This window comes from Netta rufina, assembly GCF_964035555.1.
Source record: "Netta rufina genome assembly, chromosome: Z".
Lineage (NCBI taxonomy): Eukaryota > Metazoa > Chordata > Aves > Anseriformes > Anatidae > Netta > Netta rufina.
In genome coordinates this window covers 5,074,732-5,099,031 of record NC_140126.1, presented here as the reverse complement: position 1 = coordinate 5,099,031, position 24,300 = coordinate 5,074,732, and the positions used below count along the sequence as shown (strand labels likewise).

Below are 24,300 nucleotides of genomic sequence, written 5' to 3'. Positions count from 1 at the left end.
AGGACCTTGTATTTTTCTCCCCACTGTGGTGTTTGTGCCCTGTAATCAAGCTACCTCTCCATCTTCTCTCTGAAAGGCTGAGCACACTGAGCTCTGTGTTTCTCCCTTCAAAGGGTATTTGCGTTAGCCCTCAGGTGGTTTTCCTGCGGCTGGCTTCACTACCTTTACATTTTCAACATCCTTTAAAAGAGCACAGAAACCCAAACCCCACAGCCCTGCACTCTTCAGTGCTGGGTGCAGATACTCTTGTGTCAGCCTTGTTGACCTGCCATCATGTGAGGTTCCCCTCCTCTCCTCTCTGTGCTCTCCAGCAAGCCTCTTGAGGTGGGTGAACAAGCAATTCTGGTGAGGAGTTGTCTGTTGCACTATCTGTCACAACATTTGCACTGCCATGGACTTTCAAGAGCTGGTCCAGGTGACCAGACAAGCTGGGCTCTGTTCTGACCATCCAGCTCTGGCAACTACATAATTACATACTGGTGGCACTGGTGGTCCTGATGGACACAGGGGTGCAGAACCAGACTATCCTTTTTATTTTATATTTATTTTTATATTTATATTTATTTTTTATTTTTATACTTATTTATTTTTTAAATCCCAGCACTAAGAAGGGCATCTGATGTCCTCCACATGGACTCCTAGACAGGGCTCTTTGAACTCTACTGCAGCTGAAATTCATAGCTAGGGAAACTCAGCTTTGGTACACAGACAGCGTCTCTGCTTTTCTCCATCTTTCATACCTCCATGAGAGGAGGTATCTCCTTGGACATATTTAAAAACCATCTGGACAAGTTCTTTGGCAACTCTCTCTAGGTGGCCCTGCTTGCTCAGGGGGGTTAGACCAGATGGCCTCCAGACCTTCACAGATGACCTCTGTGAACTACCGAAAGTACAACCCCAGACAGTGACCAGGGATTCTACATTGCTAGGGCAGAGATTAAAATGTTTTAAAACATCTGGGGTGTCACTCACAGTCTGATAGTTCAGAACACAATCAGGGAAGTATCCCAGGACCCAGGGCAACCACATTTTAGAGGCCAAATGTTTTGCTGCTGAAAGCTGAAGATGCTCCAGTTGACACACACAGAGGATTTAGCCCAGCTTTTCTTGTTATATAAGCTAACAACAATCTGAAGGTGTTGGTTGGTTTGGAGCACGTCCATTCAATGATGCATTGCCCTAGAAACGGGGATGGAAAGTTGCCTGTTTACCAAGCGTTAAAAACAAGGGTGATGAAAGACAGCAGCGACCTGAGCTCAACGGCTCCAGCAGCTGGAGGTAATAGTGACGGATGTGACCACTCACCGTGGAGGTCCAGGGGCTGGTTTAGAGTTTCATGGCCCGGAGTCATCTTCAGGGCACTGCACATTCGAGAAACATCTCTGAAGCACCTTACAGTAAATGGCAACAAGCAGAAAACCATCAGGGCTGGTGTCAAGGGAGCAGCCTGCTTCCCTGGCCTCTGATGAAGCTCAATTTTGGTGAGTAAAGATTAATTATTTTCTAGATATGGGCCCTCAAGAAGATTTACCAGCAGTCAGCTCCAGTTCCCAAGCTGTGGTCCAGCTTGAAGTAACCCCTTGGTTGCTTAGCCTGAGCATGTCTGCACCTCCTGCTGGTGAAAAGGCATGGGGCCTCCTCTAGGGCACAGGTCTGTTATCCACCATGTGATGTGTTTTTGAAAGCTACATCCAGCTGTAGTCCCAGAAGAGATATATCCCCAGAAGCAGGTCCTTCCACTGCCAAGGCAATTCCCTCTGTGACAGCTTGGTCCTTCCACCTGCCCTGGGTCTGGATACTTTGGGATCAGATCCTAAGGGTCCCTGGCTGAAAACACAGTTTTTTGCTGTTTGCTGGCTCTCCACATGTGCTGGCTCTGGAGAACTTGTGCTTGGAGGCCTGGTGAACCCATTCACCACCCTTAAGTTTGGATGCTGTGTCCACGGGGCACTGGGGGTGACGCTGGAAGAGCTGCAGGGTGCTCTGTGCTAGCAGCAGGCATGCAGGTGGCAAAGCTCCTGACTATCGGGGGTCTCGTGTGTGCTGGGGTGGTAAACCTTACCTCAGGAAGATGTCTGCCTTTCCTCCCACTCATACACACCTTAGATATCCTGGAAGAGAAGCCAGGCAAGAAGATTTCTATATAGGTTAATAACAGCCTTGAGTTCAGATTTCTCATGATTTCTCTGGCAGCAGCTGGGACCAGGTCTTTCTGGCACATCCCTTAGGGAAACCTCCCACGAATGACTGGCATGTCTTATTTTTTCCCAATGGCTCATGCTGGGGTATCCCACCAGGTTTTCTCTGCTTCTCCATCCTGTTTTTGCCATTGCCAGCCCCCACATGCCAGGAGGAGGGATGGATGAGCAGGATGGTGGCCATGCCAAGCCCCAACCCTTCTCTCCACACACCACCATTTCTGCCAGCTGAGTGTATTCATTCTGGGAGGGGTGGGAGAGCATGTGTGGAGCTTGGGTTGGTGCCTCTTCACGAGGGTTTTGCAAGGCTGAGCCAATGCCCCAGCTGGGTGCCTGCAACAGATACTCCCCAAACCACAAGCGGGATGAGTGTAAATGATCTTATCTCACCGTTCAGTAATAGGTATCCAATTTGCTGACTCCAGTTGCCCAACTCAAGTCTGATTCAGGTCCCCGTGGGCTTCCTGCAGGATGTGATGGCAGGAGGGGTGGGTGTGATGTCTGAGTGGCGGGCTTGGGAAATGGGGGTGGACATGAAAGACCCATCACCTGCACCTCCCAGGAGGTCCTGAGGGGTTGATACCCCAGAGCTGAAGAATGTGTACATCAGTGTGTAGGTTAACAGGAAAAGCAGAAGTGATGCTGCCTGTCCCCAGAGGATGCATGGGAAGACCCATTACTATCATTAACAGATTTTGATGGTAAATATCTCCCCAAGCAGTGTGTGGCACGATACCAGCTGTTCCAGAGCTGTAGGAGGTAATTTTCCTACCATGGCAGCCTTGCCCTGCTCTTACCACTCCACAAACCACACAACACGGCAAAGCACAGAGCCTTTCTATGATTCTATGAGGGGGAGACCCAGGGCTGCTCTTCTCCCCTTCCTGGTGTTTCCTTATTTCCAGTCTGCAAATGAACAGGAGCTGTGGTGGGGACAGGACTGCACTACTGGGATTTGCTGGGAGGCCTGGGGATGGAAACTTGGGGCTTCAAGGATGAAGCGAGACATCCCCTCTGCATCCTGGGGTGGGGGGAGATGCAAGGCCCCCCAGAGTGGTGGGAGAGGACCCCTTGCTCGTCCCTTCAGTACACTGCATGCTTGCTGCACCTGGTGCTGCTTTCAGGGCTTATCCTGCCCTCACTGGGCACTGGCAGCCAGCAGGGCTGTGGGATAAAGGGTTTTCTGGTTCTGATTCCCAAATTCAATCCCAGGAAGACTGGATTGGGGAGCTGCTGCCAAATGGTAGCTACGGATGCACGAGTGACTCACCGGCTCCTGTCTGCGGGTTTCTGATCCCCAGACTGCTCTCCTGCCCCAGGGGGAGCACTGGGGCTCCTGTGGCCTTGGTGCGGGTGGTCTCAACACCCAGCCCTGCCCTTGGCCATAAGGGAGGGACGGGGAGGTAAGGGAGGTCGGAGCTGTGCTGCCTGTTTGGTGGGGGGATTGCCCCTGCCATGTCCTCCCCCCTGCTTTCACAAGCCACTCTGGTTTGACAGTGGGTTTCTCAAGAAAATTTTTCATCTCATCCTTGTCTTGGGTCTTGAAGCAACCCAGGACTTCGGCTTCCCATGTCCCCACATGGGAATTTTTGTATGTATTCCCTGCTCTGGCTTAGGACTGAAATTCTGAATATATCCTACATCCTATTTTGGCATCTATGTTTGCTGACTCTTAGGGCTTCTGGTGTGCAAAGCCTTGCTTTTCCTTCTGGGCAGGCCAAGAAAAAGAGGCCAAGACATTTTTCTAAGGAAATGTTGGATCTTCACCCTTGGGATATTCCAGGTCAGTGGTAGGATCAGTCAAGCCCCAGCGTAGCTCCATCCAAGGAAAAGGAGGACAGTGGCTGTCATCAGAACACCATTCAAGTCCTTTACTTTTCTCCACCCATGAGATAGAGCCTTCGCTGAAGCCTCCAGATTCAGCTTAAAAGCTACAGCCCCAAACCACCCTGTGTCCTATGACTGTTAATGCCCATACAGGAGCCATTGGGTAGAGGACATTCTCTCTCCTTTTGGGAGAGGTGATCTGGGAGGTGGGTGCTTCCCTCCCTTCAGACCTGGAGAGCTGCACCCACCGAACAGCCCAGCCCTTCTCTTTACTGCCCTGTTATCTCCACAGCCTCAGGCGCTCCTCTCAGGTGGCCTGTCCATGCCAGATCCCTACTGCATTATGGAATCTCAGAAATGCCCATTACGATTCAGTTCCTCAATGCCTGCTTGGTTAAGGAAGATGTTTAATACTTAATCTAACCAGGGGAAAAATAAAAGAGGCCAGGATGGAAATTCCCCCAGGATTCAGGCTGATGCAAAACCAGCTGAAGCAACGCAAGTCCCAAGGAGGACAGCAGGCTCTGTTCTTGCTTGCAGCAAATGTAAGCAAGCTAACTTTGCATTTGCAGGGGTGGATTTAGGGAGTGTGCAGGTGAATTTGTAGTTAAAGTCCTTAGACAGCCCTGAGGTCATAAGAGACAGAGAGAGTAGCTTGCTCCAAAGCTCCTGTTACAGTTTGGTGGCCTGATTCTCTCCTGTGAGGGTGCAGGTTAGCAGGAATTTCTGTTCAGGGACCGTATGAGGGCAAGCAAGACTTGGGCTCCTAGAATTGGGTCAGGGTACAGAAACAGGAGAAAAAGAATTAACTATTTCAAGGAACACCATGTCTCCTGTCTGGAAGCTGTCCCCTTTCTAATTTAACCCTCTGGTACTTTCTGCCCTTGTTATTCCTTGGAAAAGAAAATACCTTCCTGGAAACGGAAAATACCTTCCTGGAAAATACCTTCCTGGAAAATATCAACAGGACACCCATGCTTTTACAGTTTCTACCCTCCAGCCTAAAATTATCCATGTCTAGTTTATCCCTAGTTGCACTTGTGCCAACACAAACAGTTCTTGTACCTCCTCATGTACTTACTGACAGTGGTATGTCCCATCTTGGCTTTGGGTTTGCTGCATTGCCTTATTTGAGCACTTTTAGCCCATATGGGAATGGAGGGACTCCACTCACCTGCTTGTCCTTCAGATACTTCTGTGCCCCTCTTCCACTTTTAGTTAGTTTTCCTTTGCATGGGTGGCCTGACCTACATGTGGTGGTGTGGTTGAAAGCCCCTGCTGTGATTTGTAGAACAGAATAAATGCTTCCATGTTCATTTTACAAATACCTCACCCCTTCCATGGTGCAAACACCAAAAAGGCAAACTAAAATGATATCCAGGTGTAATGGGCTCTTAAAGCAATCATTTCTCTCCCCAGGGACATCTGCGCTGGGACTACCCATGGTTAGGTGGGACAGCAGACACCCTCCTCACTCATGGACGCTTCCTCACCTGGCAGGGAAAGTTCTTGTCATTGCCCCTGACTCACACACTGGCTGACTTTCACCCTATTTCTGCATCTTCTGCCTTCAAGGCCTTTCAGCTCGCCTGCTGTGGTGTTCAGTAGCAGCAGTGTCTCCAAGCCAGGCCTGGCTCTGCAGCTCTCGGAAGAAAGACTGCACAGAGCAGTTTAAGGGGGAAGTTCCTGCCAAACACCCTATTTCAGAAGAGCTGTTTGTGATAGCTTTCCTTTCAGATGTGTTATTAAAAAGCTTCCTTCTGGAGCAATTGGTGCTCTTCCAATGTACAGTAGTTCTTCTGGTATGTAACTGCTTACACTGGAAAATGGCTTCTCCACAGGAACAGCATGTGATGAACAAAGTTTATTCCTGTAAATCGGGACCAGCTTTGGGGTGAGGAGTAAATGAGGCATGACAAGGAACCACCAGTGGGAACAGGCTGTGTTCCCCGAAATAACTCGAGGGGATTCAACCCTATGGAATTCTTATGAGTGATACGATGTGTAGGCTCAGTTCAGGGTCACTTTTGCTTCACTTGGTCCTAAGCAGTGGACTTCGTGAAGAGCCTTTTTCATGAATTTTGAACATTTTCCCATTATTATATTATAAGTCAGAGATCAAACCCAGTTTGCCAACTTGTATGCCTGTTAGATGTCCAAGGAAGCTAAATGAGAGTTGCAGTTTCATCTTAAGTTTCTCAAAACACAGATGCCATCAACAATCCTCAGCTGTGTGGACTACCACTGTTTCCAGGAGAAATTTCTCCCATTTTCTAGCTCAAGAAGGAGAGCTGAGCAGACCCAGTCATGAAATGAGCACCTGCCTCTGCCAATCTGGAGGTTCAAGGCAGGATGTTGAAACGACTGCGCTCAACCCTCCAGCTAGAATCGTTTAGAAAGCTTCCTACTCACTCACTTCCTACCCTGCCTTGCCAGGCAAGCTATAATTTTTATTTTTAATGAAATCTGCTGAACAGGTCGCCTTGTTCCTCTCAGGTAGATCACGGGAAGGAGGTGGTCAGAGGTGTCTTCTAAAGGGAGATTTCACAAGAACGAATCCCGTCATGCTTTGACCCAGTGACCTCCCTTGGCATAACGGCGTTTGCACCAGGTGACCCAGTGCAGCGACTGACTCATTACAGATTTGTGTGATTCACGCTCTTCCCCCTGTTGGATTGCACCATGTATCCTGGGATGGGTGAATGAATTTGGCTTGGATAAGATGTGGAACCAATCGGTCCAAGTTTACCCGTTCAGCTGCTTGAGGATAAGTCTGGTTACTTTGTTAAGCATTTTTTTTTTTTAATAAGAAAAATTACACTGCTGGAGGCTGATTCAGCGCTTTGCAGAAGCCAAGGAGTTCATAAGCTTGGGTTTATTCTGTGTCACTAGAGCCGGTAGGAAAACAGCTGAAGGAAAGCAGCCAAGGATTGGGTTCTTCCTTTAAAATTTCACCTGTGTCTTTCCCCTGGAGCAGAGCAATGAGGGAAGGAGCCAAGTGCCAAGGCTGAAACACAAACAGCAAACATGGAGCCTGGGTGTTGGTTTTGGACTGTGTCTAGAAATAACAGCCCAAGCACAGTGAGTTTGTCATGGCATGTTGCAAGGTTCTGCAGGAGAGAAAAGGAAGGAGTAAGAAAGTGACAAACTTATAGACAAGTGCTCCGATGGACTGCGGTTAGAGGGCATGGGTTCAGATCTTGGTTTATACCTGGGTACTCCCATACTTTTGGGCCCCAGAAAACATTGGGATAGAAGACTGAGATTTATGGAACAAGCTAAACAGAACAAACAATGCTCTCCTGAGTTCCCTGCTGAGCTGAGCTTCTTTTTTATCTTTGAGCTTTCCTCTGGGGGGACCAGTATTTTACATAAATTAAAGTGTTACATTGCCCTTCTATTTTTTTTTTTTTTTTTTTTTTTTTTTGACACTGTACAGATAGATAAGGATAGTTCACTCTAGTTCACCTGATGCTGTGAATGACTACAGCTTTGGCACCACCACCAGGAGGTGAGGCATGAGTTCTTGTGACAGAGGTTTGGAAATTTCCTTTGTTCAAACCCCTGTGCTGTGAAAGTGTGGCTTTGAATGTCCGTGCAAAGCAGTGGTAAAGGTGTGGACATCTTGCTGTGTCCACCCAACAGGAGGAAAGGCCAACAACTCTGAGGGTCTACCAGACTGAAGGTCTACCACAGTCCTACTCCTGTGTCCTTCCTTGTTTACTCCTGCTGACCCACAGACTGCTAACCATGAGGATGGGTACCAGTACCTCGTGCACCAGGTAACAGGTCGGATGGTCTTCTTTGAAAAATTGTAGCTGATGACACATATCTTCAGTTGTTTTGTGCTTGAGTCCTGTGTCCCTGGAGTCCAGCTGCTCGGTGTGGCAGGTCAATTCCTACCTTGGCACGGAGAAGCTCCAGAATTGGCACCTTTCAGCCCTTATTCACACTTTGATTAATTATTGCTTCTGAAAAGATCTTCCACTTCCCCAGCATTGCATCACTGTCCCTTCCCCATGCTCCTTTGTAGGTAACAACGTGGTTCTTGGGAAAGCAATTGCATAAGTCCCCATTGCTCAGTTTAAGTCGCTGGGTCTTGGGCTGCAGTGATTCACCCTCATGACGCCCCGGGAAGGGAATCCACTGTCACTCTCTCCAATTTACTGCTGAAGAAGCTGAGGTGTGGAAAGGTGAAGGTTTTGCTCAGGGTCAGGCCATGTAATTAATGGGCAGTGAGTCAGCCACGGAGCTGGTGTCAGAGTGCCCACCCCACCCCGGCTCCTCGGGCTCGCGTCTGTCTAGACTTTTCCAAGCACCAGCTTTGATGCTGGTGCTACCACTATCTTCTATCATCATCCTGGGAGCCCAGACAGCTCCCCTCCCTTCACCAGCCATGAGGAAATTTCTGTACCCTCGACTCTTACTCGTAGCCAGTGGGGATCGGGTGCTGCACTTCTGGGAGACACGCATCTGCTTATCTGGAGAACATCGCATCTCCACGTCCCTCCTGCTCCTCTGCAGGCTCTCTGGTCTTATGGCTCTCACCCAGCATGGGTCTAGTCTTATGGCCCTGTCCCCACTATGGGGAAAGAATGGGATCCATGACCCAGTCTAAACAAATTATAAACATACACCACAGCACCTGCCCACCAGTGGCTCAACAAGTGGAAAAGAAGATGTTAGCTCTGAAGTGCACCATGGTTTCACTTCTGGCTGCAGTGGCTTCAGACAACATCAGGGTGAAAAGGACAGAGGGGAATATAAAGGAGATGGGAAGTGCAGGACGAGTTGAGACAGAGGTGCAGCTGTGGGTCCTCCATGGCTTGGATGATGCACAATGAGAGGGATATGGGGAGAGAGAGGGAAAGGAAGGAAAAGTGTGTGTCCTTGGGGCTGGTTTGTGAACCCCATGTTGCTGGAGTTTGGAGGACTTCAATGATGCTTGTGTTACCAAACCAGGCCCAGGCCCAAGAGATGTTGAGATATTGAGAGATGTTTCCCATCCCTTGTAATTGCATTTGGACCCAAATATTCCCCTGCATTCAATTCCCCACACGTTATTGCTTTCCTAACTGCTTTCCTGACTTGGATCTTCGGGCTGGCTGTGGCTTCTGTAGGGAATAAAAGCCCATTCATCACCACATTGGAGAGCCGTGCTTTTACAGGGGGAAAGTTTATGGTTAAATAGGAGGAAGATCTGGCAATCTGTGGCTTTGCAGAGGAGGTGAGGGAACAAATCCGGGAAAGGGGTCCCCTCAGCCCTGCTCATTCATCCTGCTGTGCTACGTCAAGCCCCACAGAGTCAAAGAGCCCGGGGAATTTTTATTGCTGGCTTAACAGAAACCAGATGCTGCAAGTGGCACACGTCCTGCCAGCAGCTCCAGATGTTAGGGACTGGGACAGCTTTTCATTCAGGTAGTGTCATAAAATCAGCCCGGGGTGATGCAGGATGTCACTGAGAACAAGAAGGCAGCGACAGTCGATGAGTGAGTCGGCTCAGTGAGTCGGTGGTCTCCTTGCTGAGGCCGTGCTGGGGACCTCTTGTGGATTTTTTTTTTTCTTTCATGGAGACTGGGATGAAAATGTGCTTGCAGAGCCTTGTGAGGGGGAAGCTGCAATGTCACCAATGTTTTGGACCCAACCACAATCCTCCAGCTGGGGTGGGGGGCTGGGGCAGGCCTGGCCTTGCTCTGAACACCAGCTGCTGGTGGGGGGTTACTGGGGCAGGAGGTGCCTGGCCCCGTCCCACAGCACAGCTACGGGCACCAACCCTCCTGCCCCACTGCTCCGCTGCAAAAACCTCCACGGCCTCTGAATTAGGGGCAGCAGAGCCTTTGCCATCCTCTGGTGGGCTTGGGAGGAAAAGCGAGCTGGAAGCAGGGTGCTATGATAACACAAATGGGCAACGATGTTGTTTGTTCAGCCCAGCTTTTGGACTTCAGTTGAAGAGAAGAAGCTACAGCGCCACACACTAGGCGGTGAAAGCAGAAGGGTTTGGGGCAGGACATCTTTGCCACCTTTAATTCTTCCATCTTCTGAAAGTCCTGAATCTTTCGCTCACCTATGCGAGCAATATAGAAAGTGAAGAAAACAGCTTGGTCTGCCTCGTGCTGAAAAGGAGGAGAAAAAAGGGTTTTGAAGAGGGTGGAAGGGGTGTGGTCACTGGGAGGTGTGTCAGGCATCGCAAACTTATTTATAAGCAAAGGCAGCTCTGCTGGGGAAGAAACCTTGCTGAGGCTGTGTCAGCTGCTGCTGTTCCCTGACACTGCTGGAAGGACACCTCTGCTGCGATGGGGAGGCAAAAGGATGTTCTCGCCACTATTGAGGAGCACCTGAGGATCAGAAACAAATTAGTGCGACAAGCTCTGGCCGAGTGCTTGGGGACCCTGATCCTGGTGGTGAGTCTGTGCTGGGGTGAAGCGGACACCATCCTGGTGGGGGGACACTGTCCTGGCAAAGGGGCTGTGCTGCTGCTGGGATTTGTCCCGTGGATGAGTCCAGCTCCAGTGCAGCCTGCCCTGTGGGCTCTAGAGGAGAAGTCCTTGTCTATAGAGCAGGGAAAAGCTCATGCAAATTGCTGTAGGGTGAGCTTTAGGGTGGCAGGCAAAGGGTGGGCTCTGTAGGGCTCAGCAGGTGCTGGGGGGCTGTGCTGTGCCTGTGGAGTGCAGGGAGCAGAGCAGGCTCCGTGTGAGAGCAGGAGTTTTCCTGGAGATCGTGCAAAACTTCCTTTCCCTCTCGGCCCTGGAATATTTTCCTGGCACTGAAATAGTACAACTATTATCACCCAGGCAGCGAAAGCTTTTTCCTTGCTTTGTTTTCTCTGTACATCCTATGGAGAAGCCAGAACTTAGTGTTGCAGTGTTTTTCTCTGCTGCAAGTCCCCCAAACCTTATCAGTGGGTCTGCATGCCACCAGGGCAGCCCTTGCTGGCGGCTGATCCTGTGTGCGTGGCAGTGCTGAGCTGTCGCTCCATGTGTTTTTCTAAGTGCTGAATGGCAATGTAACTCTTCTGCCTGTTGTAGTGCTTGGTTCCCAAAGGGATGGGGTATGAGGAATAAAGTGGGGTGGGTGTCTTTGAGCTGAAAGGCAAAAACTTCATCTGAAGTGGTGGGGATCCAGAGCAGTCCTCCAGGCTTCTGTGGAGTGACAGAGGGTTTACCTCTTGCTGTAACTGATAGCAGGGTTGTTTGGGGAAAACACTGATAGTTGGAGGGGCCAAAAGCAGAGGAAGGTTTGATGAAGCTGCCTGCCCTCCTGGGGACAGCAGAGGGACTGACAAACTGTCGTACGCTTTCGTAGCATGTACTTTCCTGATGAAGAAGAGGGGACTACTGAATCTGATGTGAGACCATAAAATGTTAATACTCCTGAAGGAAAGCAGCTTTACACAGTGCAATGGCTTTCTCTCCAGAATGACCCAGCTCTGGTGACTTGCAAGCCTACTGGTTCCTTAGGGAAGGGTTATACTTGGATTAAGGTGTGTAGAAGCTGATAGGAAAGTAACCAGCAGAAAGCTGCTGTTTGTGGATCACTGATGTTGCTGTGCTTAGTCTCAGGATAGAAGCAAGGTGGTGTTTGTGGAGAGGAGGAGTGTCTCCTGATAGCCAAGTTAGTATTGGTGGAGAAATAAGGCAAGCCTTTAGTCATGTGAATGAATCCAGAAAGGTTTGTGGTTGAAAAAAAAAAAAAAAGTTATTCTTTCTTACAACTGCTACAACTTGTCCCTACAGCCTTGCTGCTGTGAGGCAGAGAGGAGTCAGGATGTGCTCAGAGCATGGAAGGGTTTGGCCCAAAATCATAACCAGCTTCTAAAATGAGTGCCCCTCAGCCAGGGACAGCCCCAGGGAGCAACACGCTTCGTGTTTGTGCACAGATCTTGTAGGAGTGACCTGGGATCTCCTGAGGCTCCCATGCTGGGGACGAAGGGCTGTGAGAGCTCTGTGCTCATATGGGAGAAATTGGGGTGGGTGGTGGGAGAAATGGAAAAATCCCAGGCATGGCAAACACTGCCTGGCTGACAGCAGGCAGAAACAGGGTATAGAAATGGCGAAATGAATCCCTTGGTGCTGTCCTAGTCAATTCTTCTGGTAATGAAGTGCGACTTTGAGATTTTGTTTCTTTTAATATGAAGTCACTTTTTTCTTGCTTCCTATCACCCATATTCCCCTGTGTCTCTTTTATCAGCTACCTGGAACATAAAAGGCCTTGAAGTTGTCTATTTTACCCCCTTTTCAGAGGATCTGGGTTGTGGTTCAGGCTACATAATCCCAGGACACAGATCTGGATTCTGCCTGGAGGGAAAATGAGCATTTGTACCCTGCAATAGTCCCTGCTGCCTGCCCTGCCAGCAGGCTGAGCTGGGTGTGAATGCATTGATCTGCGTCTGAGCCCAGTAAGCATCTGTTATGGGCTTCAGAGAATAAATACATGAGGAAAGCCATGGGATGCATGGAGAGATCCATTCACAGATGATGAATATATTAGAACTGAGCAGTATTGAGGATGGATTTAAGGCTTGGTACTATTCACACTGAAGTCAACTTCCTGAACCCAGAGGGAGTGAGACTGTTTAAAGTTTGCAGTTTACTTGAGATTGCACTGTGTAATGTAAAACTTGTCCCACCGTAGATATTGGCATGACTTCAGCTCCTTCTCTCCTCCCTCTCACTTGCATAACTGCAACTCTCTAAAGCTCTTCTAGAGCAAAATCTTTTCAGGCCCCTGCAGAGTTTCTTTCTTGGTAAGAATCAACCTGGTGCTTGATTCTTATTTTTGAAGGGGTTGTAAAGGAAGCAGAACGTGATCTAGAAATACTTTTTTTTTTTTTTTTTTTTAAGATAAAAATAATCCAGATAAGCAGCCAAACCCTGAAGCCCCAAAGGCGAGGTGCTCTCCACTTGCAAGCAGCTTTCGCAGATCACGGCACCTTGCACAACAGAGTTGCACTCTGTGCCTGGCGTCCCTCCTGCTACAGAAATGGCAATGTTGATTCTGTTTCCTTTGATAATTAAGATGATCCTCTTCCTTCCTCCCCCCCCCTTCAAAATATACTTTCTGAATGGTACATTAGTTTTGAACTTTATAGCTGTGTCGGAAGCACCCTTGCTGGCAGTGGTTAAGCAATGCAAATGCTGAAGGCATTTTCCAAGTGACTTGCTGTTTGTGTTATTGCTGTAGCAACTCGCTAAAGCGAGATTTCCAGTGGCAAGTCTCTGTACTTTCCTTAAAGGCTGGGTCTGTTTGCTTTGCTCTGCTGGCTGTAAATACCAAAGGTGGCTCTGTTAGGTTTTTACATTTGCAAGAGAAGTAACTTGCTGCTGTAACTGATTTCCAAATTGGACTAACTATGATTCACTGCTGCTGAGGCATGAGGAAAGAACAGAACTACTCCTAATAGCTTTTCATTCAGGCTGTCCTGGCTTTGTGGCCAGGTGGGAGCTTTCTGGGGAATGAGTGTGCTGCGGACCACAGAAACCAAAATAGCAAAGTAGTTGGGATGATCAAGGCAGAGGGAACCTCATTAAACTGTTGGCAGTGCAAAGCTTAAAGTCTGTGCTGCTCATACGACAGCCATCCAGGGTGGCACAGCATTTCCCAGTGTCGTTGTCTGATTTGTGCCTATTTTCTTAAAGCCTTATTTTTATTTTTATTTTTTTGTAATTATTTGGTGAGAGGCAGCTTTCCCCCAACAATGCCCAACCCTGTGAAAACCCACGTCTTCCTGAGAGCTGAAGCCTCCTGATCTGAGGGGCATCAGGAATAGCACAATGTGTTCTTACTTCAATATGTGTATGGCGGGAAACAAGCTAAAATAACAAGTTTCCTCACTAATGCCCAAATCCTCCACTGTTGGCTGCTTTTTTTTTTTTCTTTTTCTTTATTTTTTTGGTGTGTGCTGAGAGCAGTCTCTCTCCATCTCTGAGCAGCGTTATCGTAGCACATGGTGCGTGTATGGCGCAGCTCCCCTCAGACTCCCTCTTATCTCTCAAGTCCTGCTGCCCCAACTGGCTCTGAGACAGCTGGTGATGAAGAGAGCTGTAACATTACAGACCATCCACCTCAGCCCTTCCCTGCTGGGGTGTTTCTGCCCAGGCTGGCTCCAGCTGTGCTGGACAAGAAGCCAAACTGTGGGATCTGATGTTTCTCCCCTGCTTTGCAAACTTTAAATGGTGACCCATCTGTTTGAGAGAGATTACAAGTAAGGGCATGAATGGTGCTCCTTGCACTGTCCCTTGTGGCTGGTGGAGGTCCCTCTGGCTGTGTGATCCACCCCACTACACAGGGAGGGCAGTAAGAGGCCACGTTTGGGGTTTGCAGTGTCTTAACCCAGTCTCACACTGAGCTGCAGGGAAGTCCTTGGGAGGACTTTGTGAAAGCCCTAGGTTTTGAGTTCCACCCTAGTATGAAGAAAGGGGTCTCTGATCCTTAAAATCTTCCATCAATAGCTTTCCTTTAGAGCATCCCCTGGGTATGACTGCCCTTCTGGTGCCTTCCCCACCTAACCAGAGGACAGTGAGGGCTGAGCAACATTTCACATCCACCAAGGTGATTAGGGTAGACTTACAGTGGGATCCTTGCCTAATCCCTGGTTTGTTTGCTAGCCGAAGAGGAGAGTTGCAGCTTGGGCAACACCACTCCTCTTGGGCTATGCAAACGAAACTTTTCCATCTTGATTTAGAGATCAGTCTGTCTGAAGTCCAAGTGCAAATGCATCCAGGCATTGCACCTGGAGGCATGAAAGAGCACTGACAAAGGAGGGAGAGGGCAAGTGAGGGAGGGAATGTGGCCATTGTGCGGGGAGGCATCGGGTGCTACCCTCCTGAGTTCACCTACAGAACTGTTCTGCACACGAGCTGTCTGTGAACCCAGGTGGCCTCACATCTTCATTAGCTCTTTCAACATATTTTTTTGTCCTCTAAGGTTCCTTCATACCAGCTGTAACTAACTCCAGGCCTTTTTTGTCCCTAGCCAGGGAGAAGACGGGGTGTTTGCCACCCGAGGTGACAAAGCCTCATGTGCCCTGGACACAGGGAGGTTTGGTTTCCCTGGGTATGAAGCTACACCCAGCAACCTGCCATGTCTCCTGTTATATTATTATTCTTTGCTGCTGCCTCTGGCTGCCCCCTTCCTTGTGCAGCCCCTTCACCCTTGAACTCACTGCAGAAGGTGGTGGGCTCCTGTTCATTTTCTGCAGTGCAAGGAGTTGGATCAGCCTCTGAGGGAGAATCCTCCCTGCTGGCAGTGAAACCATTAGATCTGCTTCAGCCAGTGAGATGAAATTAGGGAGCTGGCTTCCATTAGCCTGGTTAATGGGTGCAGCGACCTCACTTCCTAGGAGAGTAGCTTTAATACGTCAGAGTAATGGCTTGTTGCAATCATTTTATTAGCACTTAAAAATTTGCTTTTGAGCTTGCCTAGTGGCTCACAGGGATATAACAGCTGACTGCTGCGCACCGTGCCATGTGGGGAACTAACCTGGGTTTCTGTTGGTTGGGATGTTTTCCTGTAATGTAAAATCAGTGTGGTTGCAGCAGGTTATTAAAATCCTGAGAGTGAGGGATCATCTCCCCTGGGGTGTGCACTGCTATCTCCTGACCATAGTGGTCGAATATTGACTAAGGACTTTTACATCCATTGCATGGACTTAAAGCACTTTAAAAAAAAAAAAACAACAGATAAATGCTGACTTTTTTTTTTTTTTGACCTTCTTGCCTTTCAATTCAAACTAACTGCTCTTGAACTTCTAAGTATTTAAAAAAGAAGACTTAAGACTTTTTTTTTTTTAAAAAAAAAGAATGGTGAGGATATCCTGTATTTCATGGTTTGGGAGAGGGAATTGGAGGGAAAATTAACGTATAGAGGAAGTGGAAATTGTTGTAATTAAGTTTTGTCACTACCACAACAAAATAATAGGAACCTGGCAGGGCAAGGATTTGGAAAAGTGGATCATGACAAAATCTGCCACAGGGTTGTAAACATGGTCTGATTTCTGTTCCCTTGAGCAGCATGGCAGACCACAGTGACAGTATGTGCTCCAGGCATTGTGTCTGTCACTGATGCCTCTTTAGGAGTCTTGAAAGAATATACCAAAAGATAAAAAAGTTTCATTGTGGCAGTGGGGTTTGTCCTGCCCAGACTTAAACAGGAAAGTCAGAGTTGGCTGTGCTGAGTGCTGACTACTTCAGCAGAGAGAAGTGAGACCCTAGATTGAACTACTTGGTGTGGCTGCCTATCTTGGGAGGATGGGTTTCTTTCCAGATGTTGCAATTTTTCTCCATTGGGTGTGAGGGAGGAATTCAAGATGTCCAGATCAGACTTACCATATAACTCAGATGCACAAGGGTGCAAAAAATCCCACTCCAGGTAAACGTAGTTTGCGCAGACATGATGATAGTTATTTTAACTTTTGTGTCTGTAAATGCATCAAGCTGCATCCCTCCAGACAACATAACTGCGTGGTACGGCTTGTGTCAAGGCTACACCTAGCTTGTGAAGGTGTACCACTGGCTGCTGCTGAGTGCTGATGGACTGTACCAGATGCTATAATGTAAAACCAAGAGCCACAAGAGCAGGGATGAGCATCATTTGAATGAATTCTTAAAGTTCAAGTGCTGCGGTTGGATGTCATGTATAAAAATGTGTTTATGCTTAAAGGACTTCATTGGTAGGGGACAGAATTGCACACAAGCATACTGAAGTTCAAACTTGTTCATAAATATCACCCTACCCTTTTTTTTTTTTTTTTTTAAATCTGCTTAGGGTTAAGTTTCCTGTTGTTGCTCAAGGCTCATCTGATAAACAGTTGTAATGCTCCCGTGATGTGGCCTGGAGGTGTTTTTGCATGGCCCATAGACTCTTTCTTGCAGAAAAGCTGGAGAAGGATTGCAAGGTGTAGGATGGAGGGGAGAGAAGGGTGGGGAATAACCTCTTGAGAAATGGCAGAGCTGGAACTCCTCCAGGTTGAGAGAAGAACTTTGTGGGTAAATGAGGCGGTGGATGGCAGGGTGGGGAACTTTACTCTGTGGTTTCTGTGACTAAAAGATATGTGGCTAACAAGCCAACCACCATCCACTTGCAGAACTGCCAGTTCTTTCAGCATGAATAACACAAATACCTTCATCAATAGGAATAAACTGGGGCCAACCCTGCCAAACTCAGATGCCCAGTGCATCTTTTTGTGGGCTCATCCTTCCCTGGTCAGACTGATGTGCTTGCTTTGTGGCCTTAGAGGTGAACACCATAGCCAAAAACTCTGTCCAAACCTCTGACTGAAGTGTGCTGGGGCTCCTCTGGGGTAAAAGAAGAAACAGATGTCACCCTGGTCATTAGTCAGTATTTACTTGTTCCCCTCAGTAGCATGGACATGGCTAGGAATGATGGCTGTTTGCTGCACAACAGACAAGACTTTTTGCCTTCAGCCAGGCATCTTCTCTGCCCTGGCTTTCCAGTGGGGAATCTTGGGGTTGGGACACTGGAGGGGCTGTTCTGATTGCACCCAGTAGAGAGCAGTGCTGGATGTCATCTCCTGTTAACTAGCAAGTTCTGCAGGTTCCTTTGTTCTTTCTACACAAAACCCTGTGTTGGGGACCTGGCTCCCTGTCAGGAGGTCCCTGTGTGCAGTGTCCACCTCGTGAGCTCGCCTCCAGCCTATCTGGCCGCCCCTTTCCCAGCAGGCTGAGTGCAGTGTTTGCTTTGTTAGTAATTCATCAGTTATCAGGGGATGAGTTAGCTGTGTTTTGGCTTTGCCTTTTCTCTGAATTGTGTGTTGCTCAACAGCATGTCCAGCGTTGGCAGGAGAGATGAAGAGATCCACCCCTGCCTCCCAGTCCCTATTTGGTGGCTTCTCTCCTAGGAGCAGATGCTGTCTGTGTGGCAATTGAGCAATTCTAAAATGATGAAGTTTACAGAAGCAGAAAGACTTGATGGGTGGGTAGATATGGGCACATATTCCGTAGAAGTAAGGAAAGCTTATATGCCTAACCTGGAGGATCTCTGTCCTCTGGGAGCAGTCCAGGAGCAAGCTCTAATCCCTGTCCTTGTTTAAGGATGCTCACAGTACCTGGTGGTGAAGTGATACCTGGTACACATTGAGAATCAGTTCAGGTAGAGTCAGAGGAAGATACAAGCAAAGAGAAGCTCAGGACTAGGGCCTCTTAAAGTGCATGGTAGGTAGTGCAAAGACTCAGCCAGGCAGAAGGCATCCAGCTGGTTGAGTGATGAACTGAACCACCTGGGGAAATTAGCCTGGGTTGTTAAGGATGAGCATAGAAAGCATGGCTTTTGAATGTGGTTGGGAACACAAGAATCACCCATTAAGAGCACGTCTTTGAGCATGAGCATGTGCCTCTTTTAGCTATTAGGCAACACCCTTTGTCACCCAACAGAAGTAACTATTGTTGCCCTAAGTGCTTCATGCACATTGGTACTGTAGAGACAGGCCAACTGTGTTATCCTGGTCCTTTCCTACATAATTTTGCCATAGGAGGGATGTGGTTGGCTTGGAGGCCCACAACGTGCCTTGGGTTCGGGACAACTATAGGTAGCTCAGCTCAGGGAGGCAGCCCCAATCCATCAGCCAGGGCTGCCTGAAGGAGTGTCTGTGATTGCCAGGCTGACCCTACCCTTCCTCAGCCATGTCTTTATTTCAGGCAATACCAAAATAGTGCCCCGACAATCTATGTGCTACTGGGTCAGACTGTTATTAGCTGTTTTCAACAGCAAGGTGCCCAGATCCCTTATATGAACAAGTTGTGCTGTAAACACCTTGTTCTGGGGTGCTGTCTCCCTGACTCTTCTTGCCTACCTTTAGCTGCCTAAAAATGAGATGTTTGGATAAAGATGTTCAGTCTCTTAGAGATGTGAGCTGTGGGCTGATCTTTCTTCAGACTTTTTGGTCCTTGTTTCAGTTCCCCCAGCCAGGTGTCAGACTTGCCTTGTGTCCTTTCTCCTTCTCTATTATCCCTGGTTATGATGACTGGGGGTTGAAGTTTTACAGCTAATCCTTGACCCGAGGCCTTCAGTGGTGCATGCAGGTGTGAGCAGAGCAGTCAAGGGTGTCAGTCAGCAGCTGGCCCTGATGTGAAACAGAGGCTAACTTCAATCTCTCTCTCTTTTTTTTTTTTTTTTTCAGTTGTTTGGCTGTGGCTCTGTTGCTCAGGTTGTGCTCAGCAGAGGGTCTCATGGAGGATTCCTGACTGTTAACCTGGCCTTCGGCTTCGCTGTGATGCTTGGCATTTTGATCTCAGGACAAGTGTCAGGTACGTTGTGGCTTTGTGGTGGCTGAAATTCACTTGTGAAAACTGGTGTGTAGTCATAGAGAACTGCACTTTTCCTGTGTGGTGCTGGTTTGGAGATTGGTATGCCCTGGCTCAGCTCTGGGACCCAAGTTCTGCTTTCAAAAGTGCGCTAACCTCCAGTCTTTCTGCAGGTGGACACCTGAACCCTGCTGTCACTTTTGCCATGTGCTTCTTGGCCCGGGAGCCCTGGATCAAGCTGCCAATTTATGCCCTGGCCCAGACTCTTGGAGCTTTCCTGGGAGCTGGCATAGTCTTTGGTCTCTACTATGGTAAGTGCAGATAGTCTATGTGTGCAAGTACGTGTTTATTATCCAGATTAAAACAGATCTTCCAGAAATGTTGATGAAACACTAGTAGTAATAGAGACTTTATATCTGGGCATTGTTCCAGAGCCATTTTACTCCCCTTGTCAAAAAAAAAAAAAAAAAGATAAACTTCACCTGAATTTTTCTGCATTGTATGGATGCTAGTGTGAGACAATTGGACTTCCAGCAGCTTTGGCAGCCCTTATCAGGGTGATTGTACATCTTGGAAAACATCCCAGAAATCCAGTTCCTCATAAGTCTATTCCTCTTTCACGGTGCTCCTCAATACAACAATATTCAATGGACGAGAACTGAACACTCTTTGTGCTGATCAGGAAAAGGTTTAATGCTGCTAATTCCAAACAAAGCAGTACTGCTGTAATTGTGTAAGGTAAACAAGTAAAATCAATCAGCACTTACCATTGCTCAGCATTTAATGGATGTTAGAGCTAAGCAGTGTTCCAGAATTTGGTGGGCTGAAGTCAGATTCTCTGCAGAAAAGAACTAACCCCATCTTAACTAGATGCCTAAAACAGGGATGAGCAGCTATTTTTCTCTTAACTGACCATGGAGGGAACCTATACAACCTGCTTAGGGTAGTTATTCAGCTTCTATACAGCAGTAGATGAGGGGGCAACTGCTCTACGAGACGGCCCCAAGAGGTGAAAGTATTGGCTTATTGGCTTAGAGGAAACGGCAAGATTAGCCCAAATCATATTTGCTGCAGATCAGGTCCATTACTATATCTGTTATGACTTCTGTAGTACCACAGATGTTTAAGCACCTTGTGGGAGGAATTAGGATTCGGATTAGTGTTTCTTTTTTGGGCTCTAACTCTGTTGCCTTTTCCCCACCTCCAGATGCCATCTGGGCTTTTGGCAGCAACCAGCTGTACGTAACGGGACAGAATGCCACTGCTGGTATCTTTGCCACCTACCCATCTCAGCATCTGAACATTGTGAATGGATTCTTTGACCAGGTAAGAGGGTGCTGGGAGGATGCCAGAATTTGAAGAGGTATCTTCTGGGGTGGTTCTGGGCCTCTCATTTGATTAGAGAATGAATTGCAGTTTCAAGAGGAGAGAGATTGGCTCCAAGATCCTTTCTGTATGGGTACCTCACTAGCCCATAGGAAGGTGAATGTTGGAAAGGCTTAAAGCAAGAAAGCTTGTCTTAAAGGCACTAACCAGTGTTAGACCCAACGCTTGCCAGGACACCAGTGAAAAGGACATAACTTGGTCTCAGCTCCTGAAGGATGTCTCTTTCTCACTTCCACTGCTGTGGTTGTTGCATGACCCAGTGGTCAAGTGGGTGTGGAGTGCTGGCTGGTGTTGGAGGGGTCTCTCTCCTCCCTGAAGTTGCCACCAACCACAAAGGTAGAGCAGCTGCTCGGCTGTGACAGCTTGGAGGTAGGTTCAGGAAGATGTCTTCAGCTGCTTTTGGCTGCTTGGATGGTTATTCATAGCTCTCCTGTGGGTAGGGAAAAAGGTGTAGGTATGATGGAGCTTGTCAGCTGCTAGGAGTGAGCTCCACTGTCCTTTCCCAATAGGGTGATGTCTAATAATGCCATGGGATGACTTAGTGCAGCTTTTTAGAGAACGAATCCTAAAATCATGGAATTTCATAGGAGATAAGTAACTTGGTTAAAAGATCAGCCTGGAATAAATTCTTCGCTTTTTTCTTTTTCCCCTCCCTCCCCAGTTCATTGGCACAGCCTCCCTGATTGTTTGCGTCTTGGCTATTGTGGATCCCTACAACAACCCTGTCCCCACGGGTCTGGAAGCTTTCACAGTTGGCTTTGTTGTCCTTGTTATTGGAACCTCCATGGGCTTCAACTCTGGCTATGCTGTCAACCCTGCCAGGGACTTTGGCCCTCGTCTCTTCACAGCCATTGCTGGTTGGGGCTCTGAAGTGTTCTGGTAAGTGCTTGCCGATGAAGACTTCAGGCATCAAGGGGAAAAAACAACTATAAGTCCAATTAGGTAGTACTTCTGGCATCACAGAAAATCTTAGCACCCATGAGGTATCTCTGGACCGTATAGACATTTTTAAAAAGACACTGCTCTGTTGCTTCTTAAGAAATCATACATGTAGGGCAGTTCCCAGCAAATGACTTAATTTTGCTATCAGGGATGAAACCTCAGGGCATCTATGAGAAGTCCAAGTGCACCTTGAACATAATCTTATTTATTATTATTATTTTTTATTGGTAGGAAATGTAAGGCCTTTGTTATGATTGGATTTTGTTGTAACTGAAGACGATTAAGTCATGAACAATACAGGCTTATGTGTTGTCAAGAGACGCTTTCCTGCAAATAGTGGGAATGAAGTGAAGGTGCCAAGTTCAGACACTGCAATGATTTCTCTCCTTTCTTTGTGGGGAAACAGTTTTGGAAGTCCTGGAAGCAGCTGCTCTGTAATGCTTGTCACCAGAACTTGCAGCAAGAGGCAAATTCTGTCTTGGGTGTTGTGGTGGACCCAGGGTTGCTGTTGTCTTATGCCTCCAAATATCCCCATTGACTTGCAGCTAGATCTTGCATTGTTCCATATCCAGACAAAAGTATCCTAATGCCTCATCTGCAATTGTTAACCCTGAGCATTTCCTTTGTGTTTTCCAGGACTGGTAAGCAGTGGTGGTGGGTTCCAGTTGTTGCTCCTTTCCTTGGGGCTGTTGCTGGAGTGATGGTCTATCAGCTGATGATTGGATGCCACGATGAGCCTTCTCCACCTGCCTCTGAGCAGGAAACAGTCAAATTGGCCAATGTGAAGCACAAGGAAAGGGTCTGAGGAAGCTGCCACCGAGGTCTGGCAGACATTCATTACTCAGGACTGCAGTTGGCTAAGAGGAGGAAGGAGTTGAGAAGAGCTTCAAGAACAACAGGAAGAGTTTTTTTTCCTGTCTTGAGATATTATAGCTTTTTTTTTTTTTAATATCCCTGATGCATTTGCTTTAGACACTTTCCTGTGAGCCTTTTCCCCATGTGCAGTATCGTGTAATCTTTCCCTACTAAAAGGGGCTTGAGGACTGTAGGAGTCAGGAGAGAAGTGGGCATTGCTATCCAACACCTCTGGCACAGGCCTCATGTTCAGGAACTTGGGATCTCCTGGGCTAAATTGGTGGCCTGGCCTGTGAGTTTGGCAAACTGCTTCCCTCCAAACCTGTGTCCCCATCTGCTGCAGAGTGAGGACCATGAAAAATATAATTATTTTGTTGTTTTAGCATTAAATAGAAAATACAACATCCTTGAAAAAAATTCCCTGTGATTCTATGATGGATCAAATCCATGCTTGGTGTTGCTCTGAAGTCAATGACTTGACACCAGGAATGGACTTGTCTAAAAGATTTTAATTGGCTAATCCTTTCATATCTCCCGTGAGCTCCCAGAAGATCATATCCATTTGATCCATAATGTCAGAGTGGAAAGTGAGAATGCACTGGATTTTAATAGAATACTAAGACAAAATGTTTACAAGCCACTGCACCCTGGTGTTTTGATCACAATTTTTAATATTGCCAACTCATGGAATATAAAATAGGAAATTCTTGTTTTCATTGGGGATAACCTGGAAAGAAAGCTTGGCTCCCTGTAGCAGCCTTTCCAATTAATCAGCTTTGTATATATACTGCAAGCAGCTAATAGCCAAGTTCCACTGAAAATGTGGTGTTGTTAAAGTTGTGTGTGTTCATGTAAATTTCACAATAGTATTTTTTTTTTAATAGAGATATATAAGCGCACTCCTTAAAAAGCTGTTACCACGTACCAGGATTGGGATGAGTTAAGTTAATTTAAAGATGTGTGGGAACTGCCTGTTCTCTGACAGCTTTGAGATACTGTTGGATTTTCCCAGGATAGCCTTAGATCACGGAACTATGCTGTTGGAGCATTTTGTTTTCTACCTTGCAGAATTGCTGGGGCATCCCTGGCACTCACAGCACTCTTAACACATTATTTCTGATGAGAGCCTGAGTTCAGGCACCTCCTATACTAGCAGTGCTGGTGTGCCAGAGGATCTCTGGTGGTCGCAATGCCATACAGAGTATATGAAACAAGCAGTATCAGTTGTGAAAGAATTTGTTGGTCCCATGGCAATGCGTTAAAGAAACAGGCTTCAAAAGAATTTCTTTAATGTGTAAACTTCTTGAAATATGTAACTTTCTATACATTTCCAATCACTGAAATAATGTATTCTTTTTTTTTTTTTTTTTGCCTTTTTAAAAAATAAAATGTCAATACCCACACTGTAAAGTGTTAGCGCCAGTTGTATTTCTGAGCTGTTGTCAGCAAACTTTGCTGTGGAAAGGAAGTCATCCATAGCAAAGGCTTCCTTAAAACCTTTTCCTCTCCTCAGCCTGCAGTAGCAAAATGAAATTAACCCTTCCAGTCAGTACCTCTACATGCTCCATTTGTGTTTTATTCCTTTCCCTTTGGGGCAGGTGGGAGGAGAACTGTGCAAAGGCCAAAGTATTGGCTGGTGGGTGGGGACATCCTGCTCTTGGGCATCTTATTCTTCAAGAGACAAAAGAAACAAGTAGTCCATGTTTGTCCCTCGCCCTTTGTACCACTTAGCTTCTTTTCTCTTCTCTCTCTCTCTCTCTCTTTTTTTTTTTTTTATTTTTTAAATTAATACAGTTCTTCTGGTTGTGAAATCCTACTCTGTATCCAGTGTATGT

At 47.3% G+C, this 24,300-nt stretch overlaps 1 protein-coding gene across 1 annotated transcript; it reads left to right on the top strand.

The window, feature by feature from the left end:
• The first annotated feature begins 10,260 nt into the window (after positions 1-10,260).
• LOC311221320 (aquaporin-3-like) lies at positions 10,261-23,868 on the top strand. The gene is made up of 6 exons (XM_084305212.1): positions 10,261-10,426; positions 19,159-19,285; positions 19,456-19,593; positions 20,490-20,608; positions 21,330-21,547; positions 22,247-23,868. The coding sequence occupies exons 1-6, from the start codon at positions 10,319-10,321 to the stop codon at positions 22,413-22,415; spliced, it is 879 nt and encodes a 292-aa protein (XP_084161338.1). The 5' UTR covers positions 10,261-10,318; the 3' UTR covers positions 22,416-23,868.
• Positions 23,869-24,300: the final 432 nt, after the last annotated feature.

Excerpts from the sequence above, each read along its gene's own strand:
- LOC311221320 (XM_084305212.1), top strand. The coding sequence starts at position 10,319 with ATGGGGAGGCAAAAGGATGTTCTCGCCACTATTGAGGAGCACCTGAGG. Across the intron at positions 19,594-20,489 it reads AGTCTTTGGTCTCTACTATG|ATGCCATCTGGGCTTTTGGC; the intron begins GTAAGTGCAGAT and ends CCCCACCTCCAG. Across the intron at positions 20,609-21,329 it reads TGAATGGATTCTTTGACCAG|TTCATTGGCACAGCCTCCCT; the intron begins GTAAGAGGGTGC and ends CTCCCTCCCCAG.